Genomic DNA, 22,467 nt, shown 5'->3' with positions numbered 1-22,467 from the left:
TAATCTAAAATCATATCGAATCACTATATTTGACTTAAAGCCCCAACAACAAAAGACACATTTACAATTAAATTTACCTTCAATCTTAGTTTCGACTTCTCAACTTAACCCCAATCAATCCCTGCCAATCATTTTTTTTAAGTAAACAAAAAAATAAAAATGGTTCACACTTCAGATGGCTTACTATCATTTATCCGTTGCGTATATATAGAAGGACCAAGAAAGGGATTAAGGCGTGAGGGGTGAGAGAGAAAAACAAAGACCGTGCAACTCTCTCGCCGGAAAACGAAACGGAGGGGATTTTCCGGCGAGCGTAATCGGATGAACGGTCATTGGCTCAGAGGGAACACCAAGAGAATGCGTCGGCGATTGGTGAAGTTCGAGGAGTTGCCGGCGTTCCTGAAAGACAACGAATTCATCTTAGACCATTACCGATCGGAATGGTCGGTGAAGGAGGCATTGTGCAGCGTCTTCATGTGGCACAACGAAACATTAAACATTTGGACGTGAGATATTTAATTTAGGCTTAAATACATTTTCTTTTCTATAATTTTAGTATTTTTCATGTAATTCTTTTTTCTTTTATTGTTTAAAAAATATATTTGTTTTTTTTATCTATATAGTATTTTAAATAATATTTTTTAGCTTCAAAATACTTTTATTTTATTATTCAAGGTATTATTAAGTATTTTAGAAATAGAAATCGAAACAAACACAAACACTAAAATGAAAAAAAAAATTACTGAAATGAAAATGAAAAAAAAAACACAAATTGTAGAAAATAAAATATATTTATGCTATGCTCTTGTTCATTTTTTTATATGTTCTTTGTTCATTCGCTTTCTTATGCGTGTGTTTTTTTTTTTTGGGGGGTGCAGGCATTTGGTTGGGTTCTTAGTTTTTGCGGCGATGACGGTGCTCGGAGGTTGTCTCTCGAATATGTTCAGGGAACCGGCAATGGAGTTGCTCACAATGGGGAAGGAAATCAACGGCTCTCGCCCTGCCATCACGGGATTCCTGGTTTGTTTGTTTTTTCGTTTTTATTTATTTATTTATTTATTATTCTCTGATTCTGAAAACTAGAATTGGGACAGTGACATGAGGTTTAAAATATAAAATAAGGCGCCAGAGCCAGTGATTCACGTTCTCCACGCCTCCCTTTAAGCGAGCTAGAGATTTTGGGGATGAAACGAAAGCCTCACATTTTTGGTTAAATTATTTTTTTTTCTAATTTATTTTCTAAATTTAATTTAAAATATGTATTTTATGATGGTTTAAAATCATTTAATATTTAATGATAATTTAAAATCATTATAAGGTATAATTTCTTAACATGTTGACTTAATTTAGATAGTAAGATCAAATTAAATTGATTTAAAAGATTAGAGAATAAATTAAACCTAAAATTAATTGAATTAAAAAATAAATTAATGGAAAAAAAATAATTTAACTCCCATTTTTGTAAGAGAACGCGTTTGTCATGTCAAAGAAAACGAAGTCCCTTTCACTTCTATTTTTCAGAAAATTTGTTTGATCAAAAGGTTCGCTAAAAGAATTTATTTTACTTATACTATATAAGCTATAAATTACTTTATACCTTATATGTTTATAACTTTTTAATTAATTTTTTCGTTAATATTAAAAGAAATGCTAATAATATATTTTCTAACATAGTCTTTTAAATGCACCTTTTATTATTTATTGACATTTATTAAAAATTATAAAATTATAAGTCTCAATATTTATTAGAACATCTCCAATGATTGAAACTTAAACAATTCATTTTGAATTGTTTAACTTATGTTAATTGGTCTTTACAATATTATATCATAGTTAAGCTACTCATATATTTTATATCATTTATATAGTTTTAAACAATTATTAAATTATCCCTTTAAATGATCTTTAAATGACAATGAAATATTTTTTTCTCATAAACAATTATATAAGCAAACAAGACTTAACTTAATATTGCACATAAATCATCTCCAATAATAAAATAAGTAGGCAATCGTGTCTAAAACTAAACAAATGGTTAAGCAACCAACGTTGGATATGCTATTAAACAAACTCTTACACATAATTTGATTCTTTTCAATTAAATTTTAATCAATAACAAACATGTTTACATTATCTGTACAACGTTTTAGAAATTTTTTTACAGCACTATTCTTTCCTTAATTGTTTTTACATTATATTCTCCAACTTTTTTAATACAATTCGTTACTGTTTTAATTTTTAAAAAAGTATTTGATTTGATTTTTAAAAATTAATAAAAATTCTAAAATTATGATTATGAAAAAATGTTTTTTAAATAAAAGTTACATAAATATATCTTTTTTATATTTTTCTATATTTATCAACTATTTCAATAATTAATTTTATTAAATATTTTCCATTCAATAAATTAACTTATGGATAGTTTTATAATATAACATAAAAACTGAACATGCTATGATTTTTATAATTCTAACAATATTCTATTGCTTTTCAAGCAATTAATATCACTCACTATTATTTCTATATAAGTGGATCTCTCAGTCACATTAATTACTTATTACAATCCTTAGATCTCTTAGATCTCAAAGAAATGAATGATAGATTGAAAAAGTAACTCTAAGAGAATTACTCTTTTTAGACTCCGCTCTTTTCTCTTGTTATTGCTATGGGAGCTCTAAACATGAAACAGACTCACTAGTAATCCATTCCATGTTGATTTATTTATATATTTATTTCAGGATTTGCATTTGAGACACATTTTGGTACCGTCCATCATTCATGAGCTGAGAGATGATGGTGCAGAAACAATTCCTATATGGCCATGGTTCGTTTTCTTAGCTGGAGGAATGGGCTGCTTGGCTTTCAGTACTCTTTCCCATCTTCTGGCCTGCCACTCAAAACCCTTCAACCTGTTTTTCTGGCGTCTAGATTACGCAGGAATTTCTCTTATGATAGTCTGCTCCTTCTATGCTCCAATTTACTATGTCTTTTACTGCAATCCTTACATAAGGACTTTCTATTTGACCTCAATATCTGTGTTTGGAGTCCTAGCTATCATCACCCTTCTTGCCCCTTCACTCTCTTCCCCTCACTTGCGACCCTTCAGAGCATCTTTATTTCTCTGCATGGGATTTTCAGGTGTCATTCCTGCTGTTCATGCTCTTGCAACCCATTGGCACCACTCACATGTTGTCGTTGCACTCGGGTATGAGCTTCTAATGGCCATTCTATATGCCACCGGAGCTGTGTTCTATGTTACTAGAATACCTGAGCGATGGAAGCCCGGGGCATTCGATATTGCAGGCCACAGTCATCAGATTTTTCATGTTTTTGTTGTTCTTGGGGCGCTTGCACACACTCTAGCAACACTACTTGTAATGGAATTTCGACGGGGATCACCCACATGCACCTTTTAGCCAATACTCAAAACATAGTCGGTAGTTGTTATCATTGCATTCTTGTTGGTTGTTTCCTATTGGATTATCATTCTTGGAAGAAAATGGCTAGCTAATTGTGAGCAGCCACCAATACATGTATATATTAATTATTAATAATTTTATTATACTAGAAGCAGACAAGTTTAATTAATACTAGTACATAGCTATATTTGCACGCTTGACTCTACCGGGAAAAAGAAAATGAAAACCAGCATCTCTTAACTTCCTTTTCGATAACTAAATAAACTTCTTCCAAGAGGAAAAAAGGAAATTGGAAATTTGAGGAATCACCAAGACGTGATTTGAAGTAAATCATCCCTCCATCTAAAACTTCTTTTACTGCCAAACACTGTTACCATAAGAAAATCAAAATATGAACAAAATTGTAAGATGTAAGAGCTGCTTCTACAACTTGAAAAAACAAACACTGGCCTGACAAATGAGGCCTTATTGTCGGGCAACTGCAACCTAGTTATCAGCCGTAAGAGCAAGAGTATTTTGACCTCAAAGCTAGAATTCCATTTTGAATAAGCAAAAGAAAAGTAGCAGAAAAAAAGTAAAACAATTTAAGACATTGCCAATTAGCTATGCAACAAAGCCTTCCCCTTCTATGGCCACGGTGACCTCCTTCACGAAACGCTATAAATTTGAACCCCCATATGTACCAAGTTGGGTGAAACTTTTCAGAAATCCTCATATGTAATCAGTTCTGCCTCAAAGACCTCCTCAGTCCAGTCAATCCTTGGCATCACTTTTAGGTATCTCGGTAGGCATCTTGCAAGGAAACAGTTCGCTATGTTTCTTTTTTTTTTTAATCATTTTACTAAGAAAAGTTTATCATTCCTTAACTTGTGACTTCAGCTTCATTGTCACTGTAATCTCCCCAACACTTGCTTGGCTTTTTCTCATCTACTGCATCCTTGTTGGTTACTTTATCCTCTTTACTACAACCAGATGGGGGGCTGAGATCTTCCTGCTTTTCTTCTACTTCCGGATTTTCACTGCTGGCAGATAATTCATTAGCATTTTGCACAACATGCTTCTTTTCAGAACTTACATCTGTTGAAAATGAATCTTTATTTTCCTCATCAAGAGTTTTACTTTTGGTTTCAAGGTCAGTTTCAACATATACAACTTGTGCCGAATCAGTTGAACTGGTTGGAGATGTTGCTAACCCATTTTGATTCACTTGGACACCATTTAGTGAAGCAGGATATCCACTGGGTGACACAGGCATAACACTGTAAGACACTGGGGGAAAACTATTAGGTGAGGCTGGAATTCCATTCGGAGAAGCCATATATCCGTTAGGAGGCACAACATAGCCATTAGGTACCCAATGTTGGCCAGGTACAAACTCTGTGGCATGTGGGTTCATTATTCTAGGAGGGCTGTTGGGGTTACCATCAGGGGAAGGTTCACCAGAGAGAAATACAGTTTTATTCCGTGGAACACGGTTCCCATATCTGTTATAGCCACCAGATATTCGTGGACCATATGGAACCCTGGCAGTAGCTGACTGATGTGGAGATCTTCGGGGGGGACTGACAGGAAGCAAAGGAGAAATATTTAGTGGTGGGGGCAAAATACCACCATGATCTTTGAAACCTGGAACAGGAACAGAGCCAAAAACTGGAATTGTGGATGGATTAAACGGTGGTGCAGCTGCAGAAAGTCTCTTGGTTGGTTCCTTTCCTGTTTCTGTTTCTTGCTTTTCTCCTTCTGATGGTAGAGGATTACTTACTGCATTGTCACTGGATGATTCATGTTTCTCATCTCCCTCCGTAACCATATCTTTCGACACAGAGACATCATTGTCAATTAACAACTGTTTTTTGCCTTCAACTAAAATGGTTAGGGGATTCAAATCGTGGGAAGTTGCTTGACAACTTTCTTGCACTTGTATCTCTGAGGCACCTTTAGAGGCACTGTTGTTTCTATTGTCTAAGCAACCAGAATCCTCAACCTCCACGACTGTGATGTTTGCAACTTCAGTTATCTTCTCTAGTATGGCAACATTGTTAGCTTCCTGGAGTTTAACTTCAAAAACCTCATCTTTGGCCTTACTATTTACTGTTTCTGTATTATCTTTCACCACAGTGGTTTCCTTTTCTTCTTGTTCTTGATGGACAGGGCTTTGCTGTTTCACATCAATTGATTTCTGAAAATAATCTTCCACATCATTTGTTGTTGCCATGATATTTTGAGTCTCCTTTGTTGCAACTATCATGGCACTCACCTCAGAATTTAGTTGAATAGGATTTCCTTTCGGCGACTGTTCAGCCACTACCTTCACAATTGTCCCAGGTGGGGCTAAGGCTACTTCTTTGTAGGAATAAAGTTTACCTGCTGACTGAACACTGATGCCACTGTTAGAAGGAGCTGGTTTAGCAATTTGATCACTTGGAGCTGGGCTGGCTGGAGCTGACTTTGAGTCCGCTAACTTCTCTGCTCCAGCATCTGGGGCATTACTGCTATTCAGCTTTGGACTGAAGCTTGCACTCTTAATAAACTTTTTTGCAACAGATGGGGATGGCCCAGCAATAGTCTCATTTAAATTTGTTCTTGGAGAGGAAAAATTAGTAGGCTTGCCTCGATATCTTGATGATTGGGAAACATTCATGAAGTTAGTATTCAGTTTTGCTAGGGTGGGCCTCCTTGATGAAGATGACTTGCGCCCAGTGAGTGAACGACCTTTGGGAACAGCCTCCTGCCATCCTTCATCTGAGCTGTCATCCTGTGCCAGATTATCACTTTCATTGAGCATTGTTTGGTCTAAGTGAGCGGACTCAACTTTATCAATCCCGTGATCTTTAATTTGAGCTTCAGATTTATTTTCTTTATCGTTAGTAATCTCTGTAATTGAATAACCACGAGACATGTCTTCATCCTTCTGATTTTCATCTGAAGCTGTTTCCCAGTTTTGGCCTGGTTTTCCCTTTAACTGTAAAATAAATGATAATTTAGTTTCCTTCAATAAGAGATAGGAAAATAATGTTACAAGTATTTAAGAAATAAAAAAATGTGAGTGTATTCACAGGTATATCCTGGGTAAGAAGAAACTATGTATTATTACCTTGGCACGGGCCTTTTTCTGTGCTTCCCGTGCTTTCTGATCAGCATCTGGAGTTATGTAATCCAAGAGGTCTGACACACTGATAGATGGCATTTTTATCGTCATAAAATTTAAAAGGAACTTGGAGGAAAAAATAAACAGATTTCATAAAAATCAAAAGTCTTTCAGGACTATATTAAGCATATGAAGCATTCCTCAGTCGGTACAGTAAGCTTTAGGAAACTTGATCCTTGACATTTTTCATGTAATAATAACATATTTTCAGCCTAAAGAATAAACATAAATAATATGAAGAAACAACAATGTTAAAGCAATAAAAAGCATATATATTCCCAATGTAATATAATCCATTAATTCAATTTTAAAATAAAAATTTTGTTGTAAGAAATGAAAACACAGGAGGAACTGTGATTCAACTGTTTTGTCCAAATTTACTTTAGTCTATTACTTGATTTTCTAGATTAGAAACTCAGGATTCGAAAGTGACACACTCATTTTAGGCATAGCCCAATCTTTAGTCATTTAAATTCTAAAGTACTCCCCATCTCTTTTTTCCACTTTCTATTGTTTTTTAAAATTATAAAAAAACATGTTTGCATATTGTTCAGCCAACTTATTAACCTTTGGCTTTGGCCTGTTATACTAAACAGGAAGTCTAAATACATTCCAATTGGTGATTTTTAAAAAAATAGTGGAGGACAACAAACACAGATCAGCACTGATGTACAGACAATTCAATCATAATGTATAGAGCACATGATTGTATTCAAATGAGCTGAAAAGCCATCAATTGAACCAGATAGACTGACATAAGTGGAACTGGTTCTAATTGTAATAACTACCTTAAATGACCTTTGCTGGAGATTGAGGCATCTGGTTTAGGTGTACCATTCCGTGCAGCCTCCTGTTGCTCCAGAGCCTTTGACTCAAAGTATTCTAGCCATGCAGCAGCATCCTGTAATAAATTCATATATGTGCCTAAGGAACAAGCATTACTATTTGTATATTTTAATCTATCATAAAAAAGCAAAGGTACTACCTGTGTCCTTAGATCATCAGAACCAAGTTTAGCCTGCAGGATCTGGAGGGTGGTCTGTTCATGCTGAACACTTAGAGAGTATGCTTCCATCAAAGAAAGAGCAATAGCTATTGCATGATAGCTTGCAGCCGTCTGAATAAACAAAAAAATAGTAAAACAAGTTAAAAATGCCAACTACCCTCTCTGATGCATATTTGTGAAGAAACTGAACATGAGGAAGTGCTTTTAGTGAGCTTAATATTTAGCTTGCAAACTTACATTACTAGCACTGAATGAAAGTGCATTTCATAGAATGGAAACAACTATAAAAAACTTCGTACCCCATTGCGCCCAGAGGCTCTTCGCTATGCAAATGTTTCACAAATTTCATACAACCATTGATCCTAACTTCTTTTGTAATTTCCAATACTACCCAGCTTTAAAGACTTCCATACAGTCATTCATTGCTTACAAGCACCATATTACTTTACCATTGGAAAATAAATATGTTAAAAGTGTATAGGTCTGAATACTTCTTTGAAAATTTTCAAGTAGGTCCCTATTGTTTGAAATATGTAATTGGGTCCCCATAGTTTAAAATGTTCTTATTAGGTCACTATCTATGAAGCATGGACTCCAAAACACACACCACATGACATGGACATAGACACTTCGACATGGCTATTGTCTAAAATATAGGACACAGGAACATCACATACACACACAATAAAATATCTAAATTGATGGTTTATTCACCTTTTTAAACCAACCTTCTATGCTTTTTCTGTGATGTGATAACAAACCTCAGAAAAGGCGAGAGACATTATTTTTGTTAATATTTTAAGTTAACTTTTCTAAAAGTTAAAAATGAATATTTTTTAACAATATTAATGTGTGTCCATCCATAAGGAGGTCTCAGTTCAAGTGTCTGAGATGTGCAATGGTGTCAGCTTAACTGTCTAAGCCAACAATTTTTTTTTTAATTGGATACCTAATTAGAAGTGTTAGACATGTGTTGATCAAGTGTCATTGTCAGAAACGTGTCTGACGCGACCATCGTAATCAAACTCAAAGAGTTTACGGGTTCACAGGCAAGTTCTGAGTTAACTTGTTAACAAACTCTCTTTTTGGTAGACTTGGCAAACTCGCGAGTTTAAGTCTCAATTTGCTGGATTAAAAAATTTAACCCAAAATGTTCATGTAATATACTGCATTTTAGTTATTTAAGTTATTTTATGGATTATTTAAGTGACATTTGTCCTTTTAAAGTTATTTAAGTGTTATCATTTTAAGAAGTTATATTTTGTTATTGTGTGGACTTATTATTTATGTTGCATTTGGTGTAGTTTGAATATATCTAGTAGTGATCTACTACTAGGCTTAGTTATTTTAGTATTGTGGAATTTATGGTTTAATATTTTGCTTTATTATGGTGTTGAAATGATTAATTTGTATGATTATTTATAAGTATTTTATCATTTATGTATATAAAATAGACTCTTACGAGTCTACGAGTCAAGTTTATGGAGCTCCCGCAAGTCAACATAGACTCTCGAGTTTGATAACCTTGGACGCGATTTGAACAAGAGAAGTGTCTATGCTTCATAGGTCGCTATAATGTTATGATGGTATTTTGGATATAGGGTCACTAATAGAAGTATTTTTACACTAAGGGGCCTGAATTACAAATTCAAACTGTAGGGACAACAACCAAAATGTAGACCTACATAGTAATTTAACTTATATGATCAGGTCAGGACAACAACCGAAATGTTGAGAAATTGTTTCTGTATGTTAATTGGTTCAACTAATGACAGCAATTTGAAACTAAAATTTTGAATTCTTCAAGAATCACCTAAGCATATGTTTCTATCGTCCAAGTCCAACCATACAAATTACTGGTTTAAAAGATACAAAATATATTATATAAGCTCATTGAAGTAGAGAAGGGTGGCATGTAATAGACATGTTAGGTGGCTCCATCCTTTAGTCAATCTAATCATCATCATCATCATCATCAACATCATCATTGTTGTTGTTGTGGTGGTGGTGGCTGTATTGCTAGATTGCTACTGCTACTATTAGTGCAACTACTAATTGATTTAGCCTATAAAGGCCCCACAAAGAATGACAAAATATCAGAATCCTGGTTGGTTTTCTAAAACCACCACCGCCACTAGGTTTTTTGGGTCTTATAGTTTTGACTTTTGACTTTTGACAAGTTCATACTGGTCCCAAGAGGTTTAAACCTTGATATTCAAGCCAGGTGTTGTTCAACCAGCCCAAGAGTTCAGGTCAAGTGGAATGTTAAAACAGTGATTTGTTCCCAATAATTAATAATTAAGTAAAATATAAATTTAAACTGTCACGATTCATGACAAGAAATGGATAGGTAAGTTATTAGCTTAGAATCCCAATTCAGTCACCAAATGATTTTAGATTTTCTTTTTTCCTTCATGATTTAGTCAACAGTTATATTTAACATAGCAGGTCAAAAAAATAGTTGTATATAACTGAGAATGCTGCTCAGTTTCAGAAGTCTCAAATTTGAAGTACATAGCATTGAACCAGACCAGCTTAAGAACATGAAGTCTCATGTAATAATAACATGTAAGGTTCATGCCAGGTATGAGAGGGAACCTGTATATGATCAGCTCCAAGTAATCTTTTGTTACATTTTAAAGCCTCATGAAGGTATCTGAGAGCAACATGGACATTCCCCAATCCTTCTTCCATCATTGCAACATTAATGTAGGTGGCAGCCGTGTTTGGATGTGATGGTCCACAGGTTAAGTGCAGAAGATACAAAGCACGATTAACATACCTAGATACAAATAAGATAAAAAAATTAATGTAATTATTCAAAGGAGTTTTCTTATGTCTTATGATATAGCTAGAAAAATGAAAAATATTACTAAACCCCAACAGTACAGTAAGTGTTATCCAACAAATTCATAATGGATGACACCCAAATACATGTGCCTTTACCTTAATACATCCCTGTAATGATCTAAGATGAACACCATTAGAAATTGCCAGTTACACTTGGCATTTTCTTAATATTATTTCATTAGACAATAAAACATATGGGATTGGTCCAGTTCTGATGACTCCACTATTCAAGAATGTTTGCCTAGATGCTCAATTTTTTCCAATGATGAAGTTTTGATGCTTTTTACTAATATTAATTTGCATTTGTGCTGTAATTTTGAAGAAAGCATTTTCATGGTAAAGCTTTCAGGCATTGATGAAATACATAGAATTCTTCATTGAATTATGATCTCCGTAAAACCACTAAAATAATCCATAACATCATAGCTACATCTTCCTATTAATTGTAACAACTTCTATTAACAGAGATAGAAAGGGTCCACTGTGACACTGGATTCTCACATGAAGAACAATGAAACCCGTTGCCATTATAACAATCAAACAATTTATCTAAGGAATATGATATATGGAAGCATACTTTAAAGCCACTGCCGAGGTATAACAGTCAACCAATTTATATTAAGATATGGAAGCATACTTTAAAGCCAACTCTGTATGTTGGAGTCGATAATAGAAAACAGCAAGATCTCCATAACTTTTCATCGTATCAGGATGGTCCAGTCCAAGCTCTCTTTCATTAATATCTAGTGCCTTTTGCTGATAGATAGTTGCCTAGCAAAACCACAGCTAAATTTATTATAATGATACTCAATGGAATTAACTTGGCCCCTTATTAAAAAAAATTCCTTAAATATTAGGTGTCAATCAAGTCTCTATTATTGATTGAAAGTGTTTGCAATTAGTGAAAATGTACATTAGATAATTGATGCCGTTCCCGATGGATTCTCCACTCTTACAGGATATTGATTTTGTTTTGTTTTCAAAACTAAGTAAAATAAATAGAAAGAGAAAAAATCAGGATACAGCTGGCAATGAAATATATATTTTACAAGTTTTTTTATTATGATTCAGAGAAGGAAAACAATAACTATAGTCTAAACTAAAGCCAAGAAGATTTTTCAATTCAAGGGTTTGGAATATGGATAAATTTAAATATGATTCCGTTACATGATACTGTGAACTTACACACGATTCAGTGATCTTGTGTCATCTAGGAAGCGTAAGATAATATACCAAAATTTAGTTCAAGTTGTTTCAATTATTTTAATAACAACGTACAAAGTTATATTTTAGATATAATGGTATATTTTTTAATAACACGGAGAAGGCAAAATATTTATGAGGGAAAAATTATCCTTCAACTCAAAATAAATAAGTTAAATGGAAAAATGTTATATCTTAAAAAAATTTACTGATTTATCAAGTAGGTTTGGTAAGTCAGAACTAATAACTCCTTTAATGAAGTTTTAGTTTTGTTACACAAGTACACAAAACACATTTAGTCTAATATAATGCAAACAAAGCGCTTATAATTTTCAAGCATATGTCACTAGTATAGATGAATTAACAGAGAGCACTAAAAGATATATTAAAAAGACACACCTGGTTGAAATCTCCAGTATGGTACAACACTACAGCCAAGAGACTATATGCTCCTGCTGTCATTCTATGGTAAGGCCCACATACGGACACTAATTTTGAGAGTGCCTTCAAGAATGAACGCAAAATGTTGGTACATTTGGTTGTTGGCTTCAGGAACAAACCATACTCTAAGATGGAAAAAATTATTCATACCTTTGTGCCATAGTTGACAGCATCCTCCAATTTACCTTTATCCAAGGAAGTCTTAGATGATTCCAAAAGTGTGCGGCCATCAGCAGATGAACAAGCTACATGCTGTGAAAATAATTGAAATTGTAATTTAGTCATTTGGGCTTGAGAAAAATAGTACAAATTTCCAGCATAAAAGTCAAGTTATATATTTCACCTTATATATGGGGACCATGCTTACAATATCTGTCTTTTTAAAAGGAGTTGCTGTATCCATATCATAGTCCCTAGGAACCAGCTCAAGCCCCACCTGTTAAATCTCTTAATTGAAACAACAGTGGCATAAAGTGATCAATGTATTACAGAGTGGGCCTTTCATTTTACCTTATGACAGAGTCCACGAAGAATGGCAAACTTTCTCAAATCTTTACCATTTTCATCCTTCCACTGCCACCCAAACCTCTTTAGAAGGAAGTTTTCTACCCATCTCCATTTCAGTTCTTCGCAACTAGTAATATCTTCATCATTAGTTTCAGGTGATGGTGTTCCCAATAATATATTTAAGCATGATGCTATAGATGAAGCCAACTCAGAAACATTATCAACTGCTGCAACAACTGCTTGCAAGATATGCTTGTAGGCTCGAACAACCATCTCATGTATACATAGAGATTGCACATGGGGAAGTTTATCTGCAAGCTCAACCTGGCAGACAGAATTTGAATGAAAAATAGTATTGGACTATTAGTGAAGTTGCCTACTATTAAAAGGTACATGTTTATGTTAATATTAGAATAGCACATGTTGATGAGTTGCTAATAGTTAGGGATTTGATTGTACTAGCATTTACAATTGATTTTTTTTGTATCAACATATGGTAAATATAAATACAGCTATGTGTGTTCTTCTTTAGAGAAAATTAAACACTATTATTAGACTTATGTACTTCTAAAAACATTCAACCTAGACTTCAAAACACATTGCATATGTGAGAGAGTACATATTGTGTTTGTTATATTATGAACCTAAGGGTGCAGAAAAAGATAAATAATTAAAAATAGGCTTAAATATGTCTTTGTTCCCTCATAAATTAGCACATTTTGTTTTGGGTTCCTAATAAAAAAATTGTTGACTCCTTAACAAAACATGTTTTTTAGTCCTTGCTATTTTGTTTTAGTACTTCTACTAATATATCGGGTTTTTTTTAATCTTTGTCCCTAAAAATATGTAGATCATTTGTTATTAGTCCTTATCAAATATTTTTCAAAGGGACTAATACAAAATGAAAAAAACATTATAAGGACTAAAATGAAAAAATAGATATATTAGGACTAAAACAAAATAACAAGGACCAAAAACAAAATTTGTTTTATTAGTGACTCAATGCAAAAAGAAATTATTAGGGACCTAAAACAAAATTTACTAATTTATCAGGGACCTAAAACAAATTTAAGCCTTTAAAATAAAAGTATTATTTACCAGTATCCTAAGGGAACTAGTTAAGTAATAAATAAATAAATAGGTTTTCTATTGGAAATCAAGGTGGTGGTGCATTTGTAGCTTTAAACATTACACTTTCCTATAGAAACTTCCCACTTTTGATTCCTTGACCATTGCCATAAGGGCACTGTTAGCATTCTCCTAAAAATCTTACCACTCGTCCTAAGGAAGACATTTGCAAGCCCCTAGTATGCATGAAATCAGTCAACGTCCTTCCATCAACAGGTGAGAGTTCAAGGGACCCAAAATCTGCCACCTATGAATTTGAAGTAACAATAACTAAACACATTACAAAATAACTTGGTTTAAATATAAACAAATTCAACATTAAGAAACTAACCAGCTTGGGAAGTGCAGTATCAACATAATATTTATGTGCCATTTCCATCAATTCATCAGGTGACTGCAAAGATGGAGAAGGTATTGAATCAAAGTATAATGATAAGATTAAGTACAGATTAATGAGCACATGGCTAAGTAGAAATTATAAATTGATATATTCTTATTGAGAACCACATTACAATTACAGACATCAGAAAAATGAAGCATCATTTTTGTCAAAAAGAAGACTAGAAGTGATGAACCTTCAGATGAAGATCAGTTTTAGATTCCTTAAGGCGTGTATATGCAGCATCAGATAGCAGTTTTTTCCATATAATTTCCTTTTCTTCATCTTGTCTCTCTAATTCCTGTTTAGTGGCTTCTGGCTTGTTTATGTCATTGCCATTACATGGCGAAATATCTTTTCCTACTTCAACTTTCGAGTTTCTGATATCAATCTTTTTCTTTAATTCCTTTAGTAATCCACCTTGCTTCCCAAGGCCTTTAACAGCTGGTTCAACTTTAGCCTCTTCTTCCTTTTTTGGCTCAGTTTTCCCAGTAGCTTGATTTTGTAAATGTTGTACCCAACATGCCCCAAGCTCCCATCTGATAGACTTACTGTGTCTAGTGGTTTCTTCCTTCAATTTCAGTAGACTTTCCTCTAGGACTTTCCTTACCAATGACCGAGTAAAATGTGAATATTCAATATCTGAGCTTTGGATTCGTTGAATTGCATTAGATGATTGAGGTGTAGATGACCTATGCAATAGCATCCTTAAGCTGAGATAATTTGAAAAGAAAATTGTATCAGGATCTTATAAAACCAAATTTACCTCAAAAGACAAAAAAGTAAAAGCACCTTCAAGCTAAAGCTAATTAGCCCAAACAATTACGAAAACATATTAGCACTACTGCATTCTAAGTTGCAAAGGCAAGTTTTCCCCCCTATGGTGTATGAATTTTATAACTTTTATGGTGCAAAAGTTTATTAGAAAATAATGCAAGAATTAAGTTTGAAGTAACTATTCATGATGATCCTCAGTTACTAAAATAGGTTAAGCTAGTTCAATAAATGACCTGTTAACATTCAATGCGTTTGCACCTCCTTCAGGCTGCTCCTCAATATCAATTTCCAAGGAATTATGACTCCCCTCCATATCTCTCTCACCTGAGACCTTTACCACAGCTGTGTAGCCACAATGGCTTATAAGTACTGCACCTAAAGTAGGAGTATCCTACAACAAAAGGCAAGCACAATTCATCAAAAACAAAAACCACTCAGTGCTAAAATAGGTTCATGACACTTATGTAACTCACATGAACAGTTGCACTCTCGTCAGCAGTTATGCCTTTCAGCAAGTTTCTCTGAGCTAGTTCGTCATCAGACAATCCAAGAACTCGATTTCCATCATTTTTGCAGTCCAACTTCAAACTTGCGTCAGATACATCTCTCGTCACTTTAATAGTTAAATCTCCAATTCTTTCTTCATATGAAGTTGGCAAAGCTGAATTACTGAAAGAGTTTTGCTTAATATCTACTAAATGCTTTATTGCAGAAACTGCTTTGAAGACTGATACATCGACAAATAAACTATGAAGTAGAAAAGCTTTCCTATCTCGAATTTGTCTCTCCTCTGCTGTTTGACAAGGCATTGCAGCTAGAATTGCAAAATCTCTGGCCCACTGTCTATTTTCATGCTTACCATCTCTACCTTGTCCGCCCCCATTTCCTCCCCATGTTTCATCTTCCATGGGAAGTGGCAGAAAGACTGATGGATTGTCAGAAACAACTGGAGGGACAACCCATGTGTTTGCACGAAAACCGTAAGGAAGATTGCCAAACTGAAATGACACCACTGTAATGGTAAAAACATCCAGTACAATTAGCAAAGTAATGTGAAAAGTTATAATGAGAAGTACTTACTTTATTGTGTTCTGTGAACGCCTTCATTAGTGCCTTGTAGGCCTGCAAGAAGGATTATTATTTACTATTTTCGATAAAAGAAAAGATTCTTATTTGGCCCAATTCTACAATGCAATATCAACTTGATGTTATTAAGTAATGGTAATTATATTCAACATAATATATTTGCTGAAATTATTTACAGAAGCAATGGTAAACAAACATCAATGAGTTTAAACTTACTGCATCAAACACCCTGCTTATCTGCTGAAGGAGACCCACCAAAGTATGGCTCACAAGTGGACGTTTTCCAGCAGGATAGAATCCTATTCTAGAAGCAACAATTGTAGTAGGTTTTCCACTACAAACCCTAACCTGCATATGACAAATGCACAACAATCCAACATCAAAGATAGATTATTCTGCCAAAGCTCATTCATGAGAAAGGAGCAAAAACAATATGTGGCATCAACCTTGTTTTCTCACACCTCAATTTTTACACTAGCACATCTATTTTTTTTAAAAGGACACACTAGCACATCTAATAATTTATCTCTCTCCCCTCCCATTCTGCCAAGGTATATCACCATTCACTACCATTGGGTGTGGAAATTCTTTTAGGGTTCAAAAAATTAGAATACAGGAGACATAAATCAGTAAAACAATAAATCTCACATCAATTTGAAAGAAATCATCTTCTGTTTTATCCTCAAGGAAAGGACGATTCGATCTCCGTATGTCTACATCAAAACCAAAAGAACGTTAATGGAAACAAGGTTTCCGGTTACTATCAAGCATATTCATAATGCCTAAGTAATTTGAATAATATCCAACCTAAGTAAAATCCACAAGCACAACCCATTATTCATGAAAGAGGAAGCACAATTAAACACAAAATTTAAGCTTTAGTAAAGTGGTTGAAGCTTGCAGCTTGGCACAACACCATGTTGAACAAATGATCATTCATCACTAAAACAAAATAAAAAGAAAAAAAAAATCTAACGGCATGCTTAGAGTTAGAAGTAGGAATTTTACCCAATTGTTTTTTTCACACAAGTTGATGATTTCACCAAAGCAACGGAAAATAACCAAAAACATAAATGGATTTGTTTCGAATGCACATATAATTTACACTAGCATTCAAAACAACTAGTTCAAAAGTCATTTTGACAGAGAAAAGAAAAAAAAATTACACTAACAATGCATCAAAATTAAACCAAAAATAAAGGCTTAACTACTGTTTAGTCCCTGGATTTAGGGACCCTATTTTTTTTAATCCCTAAAATTTAAAAATATTTTTTTACCGTGACAAATTGGTTTTCTAGTCATAATAATAAATTGACACTTTATGAATTATGACAACTTTAATATTTTGTGGTGGTTATTTTAGCATTTTGTAGCGGTTTTAAAATATCAATTCAACTATAAAAAAAAATTAATTTATGACAGCTTATAACAGCCAACAAAGTGTTAATTTATTATGCAAGAGATAAAAGAAGCAATTTGTCAAAGGAAAAAAAAAAACAGTTTTAAATTTTAGAGACTAAGAAATACAAACACTAACATTAAGCAAAAAATAAATAGATAAATAACTCACATTGAAACGGCGGTGTAAGATGCCAAAAGGAAAAGAAATCGTAGAACTGTCCAAGCCTGGGAGGTGGACACATAGAGATGTCAGCGTCAGCTTTGTCGCTTTTGGCATTGACCAGGTCCGAATTCGGATCCACGGGTTTGGGTTTCGGGTTTGTTTCGGGTCCATTTTCTGAACCGGGTTCGTTGGGGTCTTTGGACTTTCCGGCGGGGGGTTTTGCTGCTGCGGCGGCGGAGGCGGAGGCGAAGGAGGTGGTGCAGGCCACGATGTCGAGGAGTCGCCGAATGTGTGCGACGGCGAGCTCTTCCGTGTAGTCCTCTGATAAAAGAAAGAGAAACAAAACTGAGTGAGTGGGCGGTGATCGTGTACAGCGGGCTCAGGTTTAGTTCATGGTGTTCGTTACCTTGGACGATGGTCAGATGGCAAGGTTTCAAGGACACGATTTCCACCGTGTCTTTCAGCCTCGCGCCTCGCACCTGTTCAACTAATTCTGTTAACCGCTTTTTCGTTATCGTTTTAAATGGTCACTTTCGTCCATCCAAGTATAATGGGTGACATTCTTAATCCAACTAGTTAAATTTTCTTGGTGATATTTTAATTCATCAAGAATGAACATTCTTAATCCAAGATGTATAATTAAAAATGTGATAACTATAGTTAAATATTTATAAATTATTTTTTCATTAATTTATAATATTTAAAGATTGATTTGATATTAAAAGTTAGATGGTAGAACGTAATTAATGTATTTTTTACATATTTAAAATATTATTCTTTGAATGATTAAATTGTCACTGTATTACTTTTAAAGATAAAGTTAATTATTTGTGTTTTTTTTCTCTACCACAAATAACTTATGCTCAACACAATCCTGTTTTTAGAATTTTCTGTATAGCTTTGTAAATTATTGAGATATTGTTCAGTTTTCAAAAAATAAAAAAATTTATGTATTATCAATTAAATATTAGTGGCTTCAAACAAAATATCAGTATTAGTATAAAAGTTAATTAACGTTAAATGATTCATTTACAATTTTTTCAGTAATTACATCGCATTTTCTTTTTCGTTTTTAATTATAGGTCGTTAATTCGTTTAGCTATATCGGGTACTAGCTATTCGCGCGTCGTCCAAGACTCCAAATGATGTAGGTACATAATGTACTGTATACCAAATAACTATTTTTTTTAGAAGGTATGCCAAAATAACGGTTATGTTTTATTTTGTTGGAAAAATATTATATAATAATTATTTATTAGCATGATTGTTTCATTGATCTAGTAATTTCTTTTGTAAAAAAATAGCACGATAAAACTCATTCCAATTGTTTATCAATACCTTTTTAAAGATATCTTAACACCTTGTTAGATAAAATATTTTCTTAATAACACTACCTTTTAAAGATATTGTTCTATATTCAAAGTCGTGATACAAATGATTTTTTTTAAGTTTATAAAAAAAATCGTCGTCGCTGCTTATCAAAAAACAAAACAAAAAAAGTAAAAATCGTCATTATGATTTATGAGACATGCTGAAAGCAGGAGCACGAGGAATGTATGCAAACCATGAACAAAACTGTGCCAATGGCAATGGCCAATGAAGTATGTATGGCAAGACATCAATTAATGCAACTGCACGTCGTCGTCGCCCATTCAATATCTTACCTTACTTCAAGAAAAAATTTAACTAAAATACCTAAATTTGCTTTGGTAGAATTAAATGAATTTAATTTTAATATTATATAAATTAGAAATAATGTTTCTTTAGAAAAAATAGATCATTTAGATTATAAAATTAAAAAAATCTGTCCACACATATCAATTTAGTGTAAAAATCTTGCAGTACATTTTAATTAATACTTGCATAATAGAAATTTTAAAACACAACCGAAATAACAAAAACATGGTGATTCTTTTCAATAGCATGAGAGCAGTTATTCTTTTATGCACACACCATTTATATTTTCTTGCAAGTCACGACAAGATTTACCGGAAGGGATGAACACTCAGGCCTAAAAAGCAAACATAGTTATATAATCATTCATTTTTTATATATTCTCATTCAGTTTTTATTTTATTTTATTAGAAAATCATTCATTTTAACCCTGAACATCATTCATTAAAGTGGATAATTTTTTGCTAAATAAAAGTTTAAAAAGACAGGAATTAAAATAAGTGATATTTACAATTCCAAAAATTAATTTAAGAACATAATTATAAGAAAATGAGGAGAAGCGTACCTCGTGGGATAAGGAAAAGTTGGTCAAGTAACAAGTCTCAATGTGTACCGCTAAAAGCTTTCTCACGTCTAGGATCTTGTCCGTGGAGATGCCCTGCATATAGAGTTTAAAATAACTTAATAAGTATATCATAGTTTGTTTAAATTTTAAAAAATAACTTAATTTTAATACAGTTTTAAAATAACTTAATAATTATATTATGTTTGTTTAAACTTAAAAACAATAAAATAAGTGTTTTATATATAAATATTTTTTAAGAAAATAGATAAGATTTACTACTTAAAATAGGTAAAAAAAATACTTTTTTAAAATAAATAAAAATAATTTAGATAAACACATTAAAAAATTACTTATTTTATTAAAATAAATTTTCATTTCGACAAATAATTTTAAATAAACTGTCTAATTATATGAATATTTTTTTAGTTTATGTAAAATTTCTATTAAAAAATAAGAAATATATATACATACTTAATTTAAACAATTTAAATTTAAAATAAAAATGACATGTAAATATAAACTAATTAATTTGAAAAGATAAGCAGTTAATATTTTGAAGAGAAAATTAATAACAAAATAAATGTGATTAATTTTGTATTTAAAAAAAACACAAAAAGGTGTTTTTTAAGCATGACGTCATATTAGAAAAACAAATACAACAAGAGCTTGATTTGATAATAAAAAAAAATTATTATACAAGAGTGAACGGCAGGATACGGTTAAAATTAGAACTTCCGAAAACTTTTGCAAAGTTTTAAAATAAAATCTGCTAACACTAAAGCCTAGCTAAGTGATGACATTGTAAATGTGTCAATGTCAAAAATTAGTATTTATAAAGCATTATTTATGAAATCAAATTACAAATACATCTCGGCAAATAACTAAACAACGAAGTTACTAAAATAATGTAGGCAAGACGTATTACTCAAACATATTAGTTTTGACATTTTATTCATCAAATATATTAATTCCCTTTCCAAAAAATTTGTTGTTTTTTATTATAAGATTTTTTTTCTAATTTTTAGATATATTAATTATTATTTTTTATATACTTTTATTTAATTATTTTTTTCTGAATATTAATGAGAAAAATTTAAGTGAATAGAGAAATAAAAAAAAAGTAATTTTAAGATGATAGTGCAAATAATTAACCTAATTAATCACATTAAATTTATCTATTATTTATACTATCAATTCAAAACTACTCTTTTTTATTTATATATTCATTTAATTGTTTTTCATAAATATTTTAAAAATAATAATTAAATAAAAGAATATAGAAAAAAATAATTAATACATCTAAAATTAAAAAAGAGTCTTATAAAAATTTTAAAAAATAAATTTCTGAAGAAAGGGTATTGTAATTAATGATGAAGAGAGTATGAAGTTTAAACGGTAGTATTAAAAGGAATAATTACCATCCACCAAAAAAATGGAACAATTACTATCTGAGCAAAACGAGAAAAAAAAAATTGGAATTACCACTCCGTATCCCATACCTTGAGCGTAACTTGTGATTCGTCTGGTGTTTCTACTGTAATTTCGATCACGATTGGCAAAACTGCAAAGGATACGTAATGTAATTTATATTATTAGGAGTAATTTCCAAAGGATAAGGTGGAGAATTTCCAGAACCAATGAGATTAAAGATAAGCAATGCATTTTTGGATACCACAAAGATATCGCTAGAGTTTGAATTTGAATTTTCTAAACACGTAAATGGTAATGCAACCATCAACAACAAAATATCACGTGCCCCTTGCTAGAACTACTGAGCAAAGCACGAAACTCATTTTTGTTTCCGTTTTCAATTCAAACGATGGAAAAAGGAATATTTATAGTTAGCTAGTTGTGTATTTTAAAGTAACAAACAATTAATTATAATGGATAAGAAGCTAGATTATGAATTTAACCTTTCTCTTCTTTTTTCTTCTTCTCTCCCTTGGCCTTGTGCGGTTTGGTTTTCCCAGTTTTGGGAGCCATTGTTGCACTCCAACGAAATATCAGTTGAATTGGCAATGTTCCCGAAATTTATAAGTTCGTTTGGACGGAAATTACTAAGAGACAATAGTTGAATTCATCGGAATTAAATAATAAACAAAATCTGAACTGGGGAACACTCTGGAATTTTCTTTATTTTTAAACAAAGAAAATAGCAGCAGCGACCATTTCAGCAGGCAAAAGGAGAGGAATAATTTATATATATATATATATATATATATATATATATATATATATATATATATATCTATATATTATCTAATAACAAAAGGAGTTTGAGCCTTAAAAAGAAAATTAAACTATAAGACAGAAGCATATATAAGAATTTTTTTTGGAGAGTTTTTGTGGAAAATAAATAATAGAAAGATAGGATAGTGAGGAATTGAAGTGGATGAATTGAAGAAGCTAAGAGCTTTTTTGGACAGTAAAAAGGAAGGGAATCGAATAGAAGAGAGAGAGAGAGAGAGAGAGAGAGGCTTGAGGAATTAAGAAGCAAGTGAGGGAGAGTATAGCGTGGGGAACACAAAGAGAAAAGGTAAGAGGGGGGAGAGAAGAATAGAGATTGCGATTTGCGAGAGATAGAAAAACCAAAAAGAGTGTTAGGAATTAGGATAGGATAAGGTAAGCCAAGCCCTGGGCTGGCCTCGTATTGTACACACGCACGTAAGAGAATGTAAGGCTAGCGATTTTTTCGGGCCTCACATTTTTGTTCTTTGACA

General features: G+C 32.6%; 2 protein-coding genes across 2 annotated transcripts; one reads left to right on the top strand and one right to left on the bottom strand.

Moving 5' to 3' along the window:
• The first annotated feature begins 235 nt into the window (after positions 1-235).
• On the top strand, positions 236-3,584 carry LOC100809900 (heptahelical transmembrane protein 2-like). Its single transcript, NM_001255648.3, has 3 exons — positions 236-506; positions 879-1,020; positions 2,739-3,584. The coding sequence occupies exons 1-3, from the start codon at positions 322-324 to the stop codon at positions 3,414-3,416; spliced, it is 1,005 nt and encodes a 334-aa protein (NP_001242577.2). The 5' UTR covers positions 236-321; the 3' UTR covers positions 3,417-3,584.
• A 154-nt stretch (positions 3,585-3,738) lies between these two features.
• Positions 3,739-21,960, bottom strand: LOC100792534 (protein TSS). Its single transcript, XM_003525893.5, has 23 exons — positions 21,661-21,960; positions 21,247-21,308; positions 19,748-19,840; positions 17,915-17,987; positions 17,515-17,829; positions 16,593-16,657; positions 16,161-16,292; positions 15,939-15,980; positions 15,332-15,856; positions 15,092-15,249; positions 14,278-14,794; positions 14,034-14,096; positions 13,848-13,949; positions 12,578-12,898; positions 12,411-12,503; positions 12,218-12,319; positions 12,026-12,130; positions 11,061-11,194; positions 10,172-10,355; positions 7,553-7,684; positions 7,356-7,468; positions 6,514-6,592; positions 3,739-6,381 (listed from the first exon to the last, which is right to left on the bottom strand). Exons 1-23 carry the CDS (start codon positions 21,728-21,730, stop codon positions 4,282-4,284), a joined length of 5,580 nt encoding a protein of 1,859 aa, XP_003525941.1. The 5' UTR covers positions 21,731-21,960; the 3' UTR covers positions 3,739-4,281.
• Positions 21,961-22,467: the final 507 nt, after the last annotated feature.

Source organism: Glycine max, chromosome 6, assembly GCF_000004515.6.
Source record: "Glycine max cultivar Williams 82 chromosome 6, Glycine_max_v4.0, whole genome shotgun sequence".
NCBI classification, from domain to species: Eukaryota; Viridiplantae; Streptophyta; class Magnoliopsida; order Fabales; family Fabaceae; genus Glycine; species Glycine max.
Note: the sequence above shows the minus strand (reverse complement) of the source record. Positions and strands in the feature narration are given on the sequence as shown.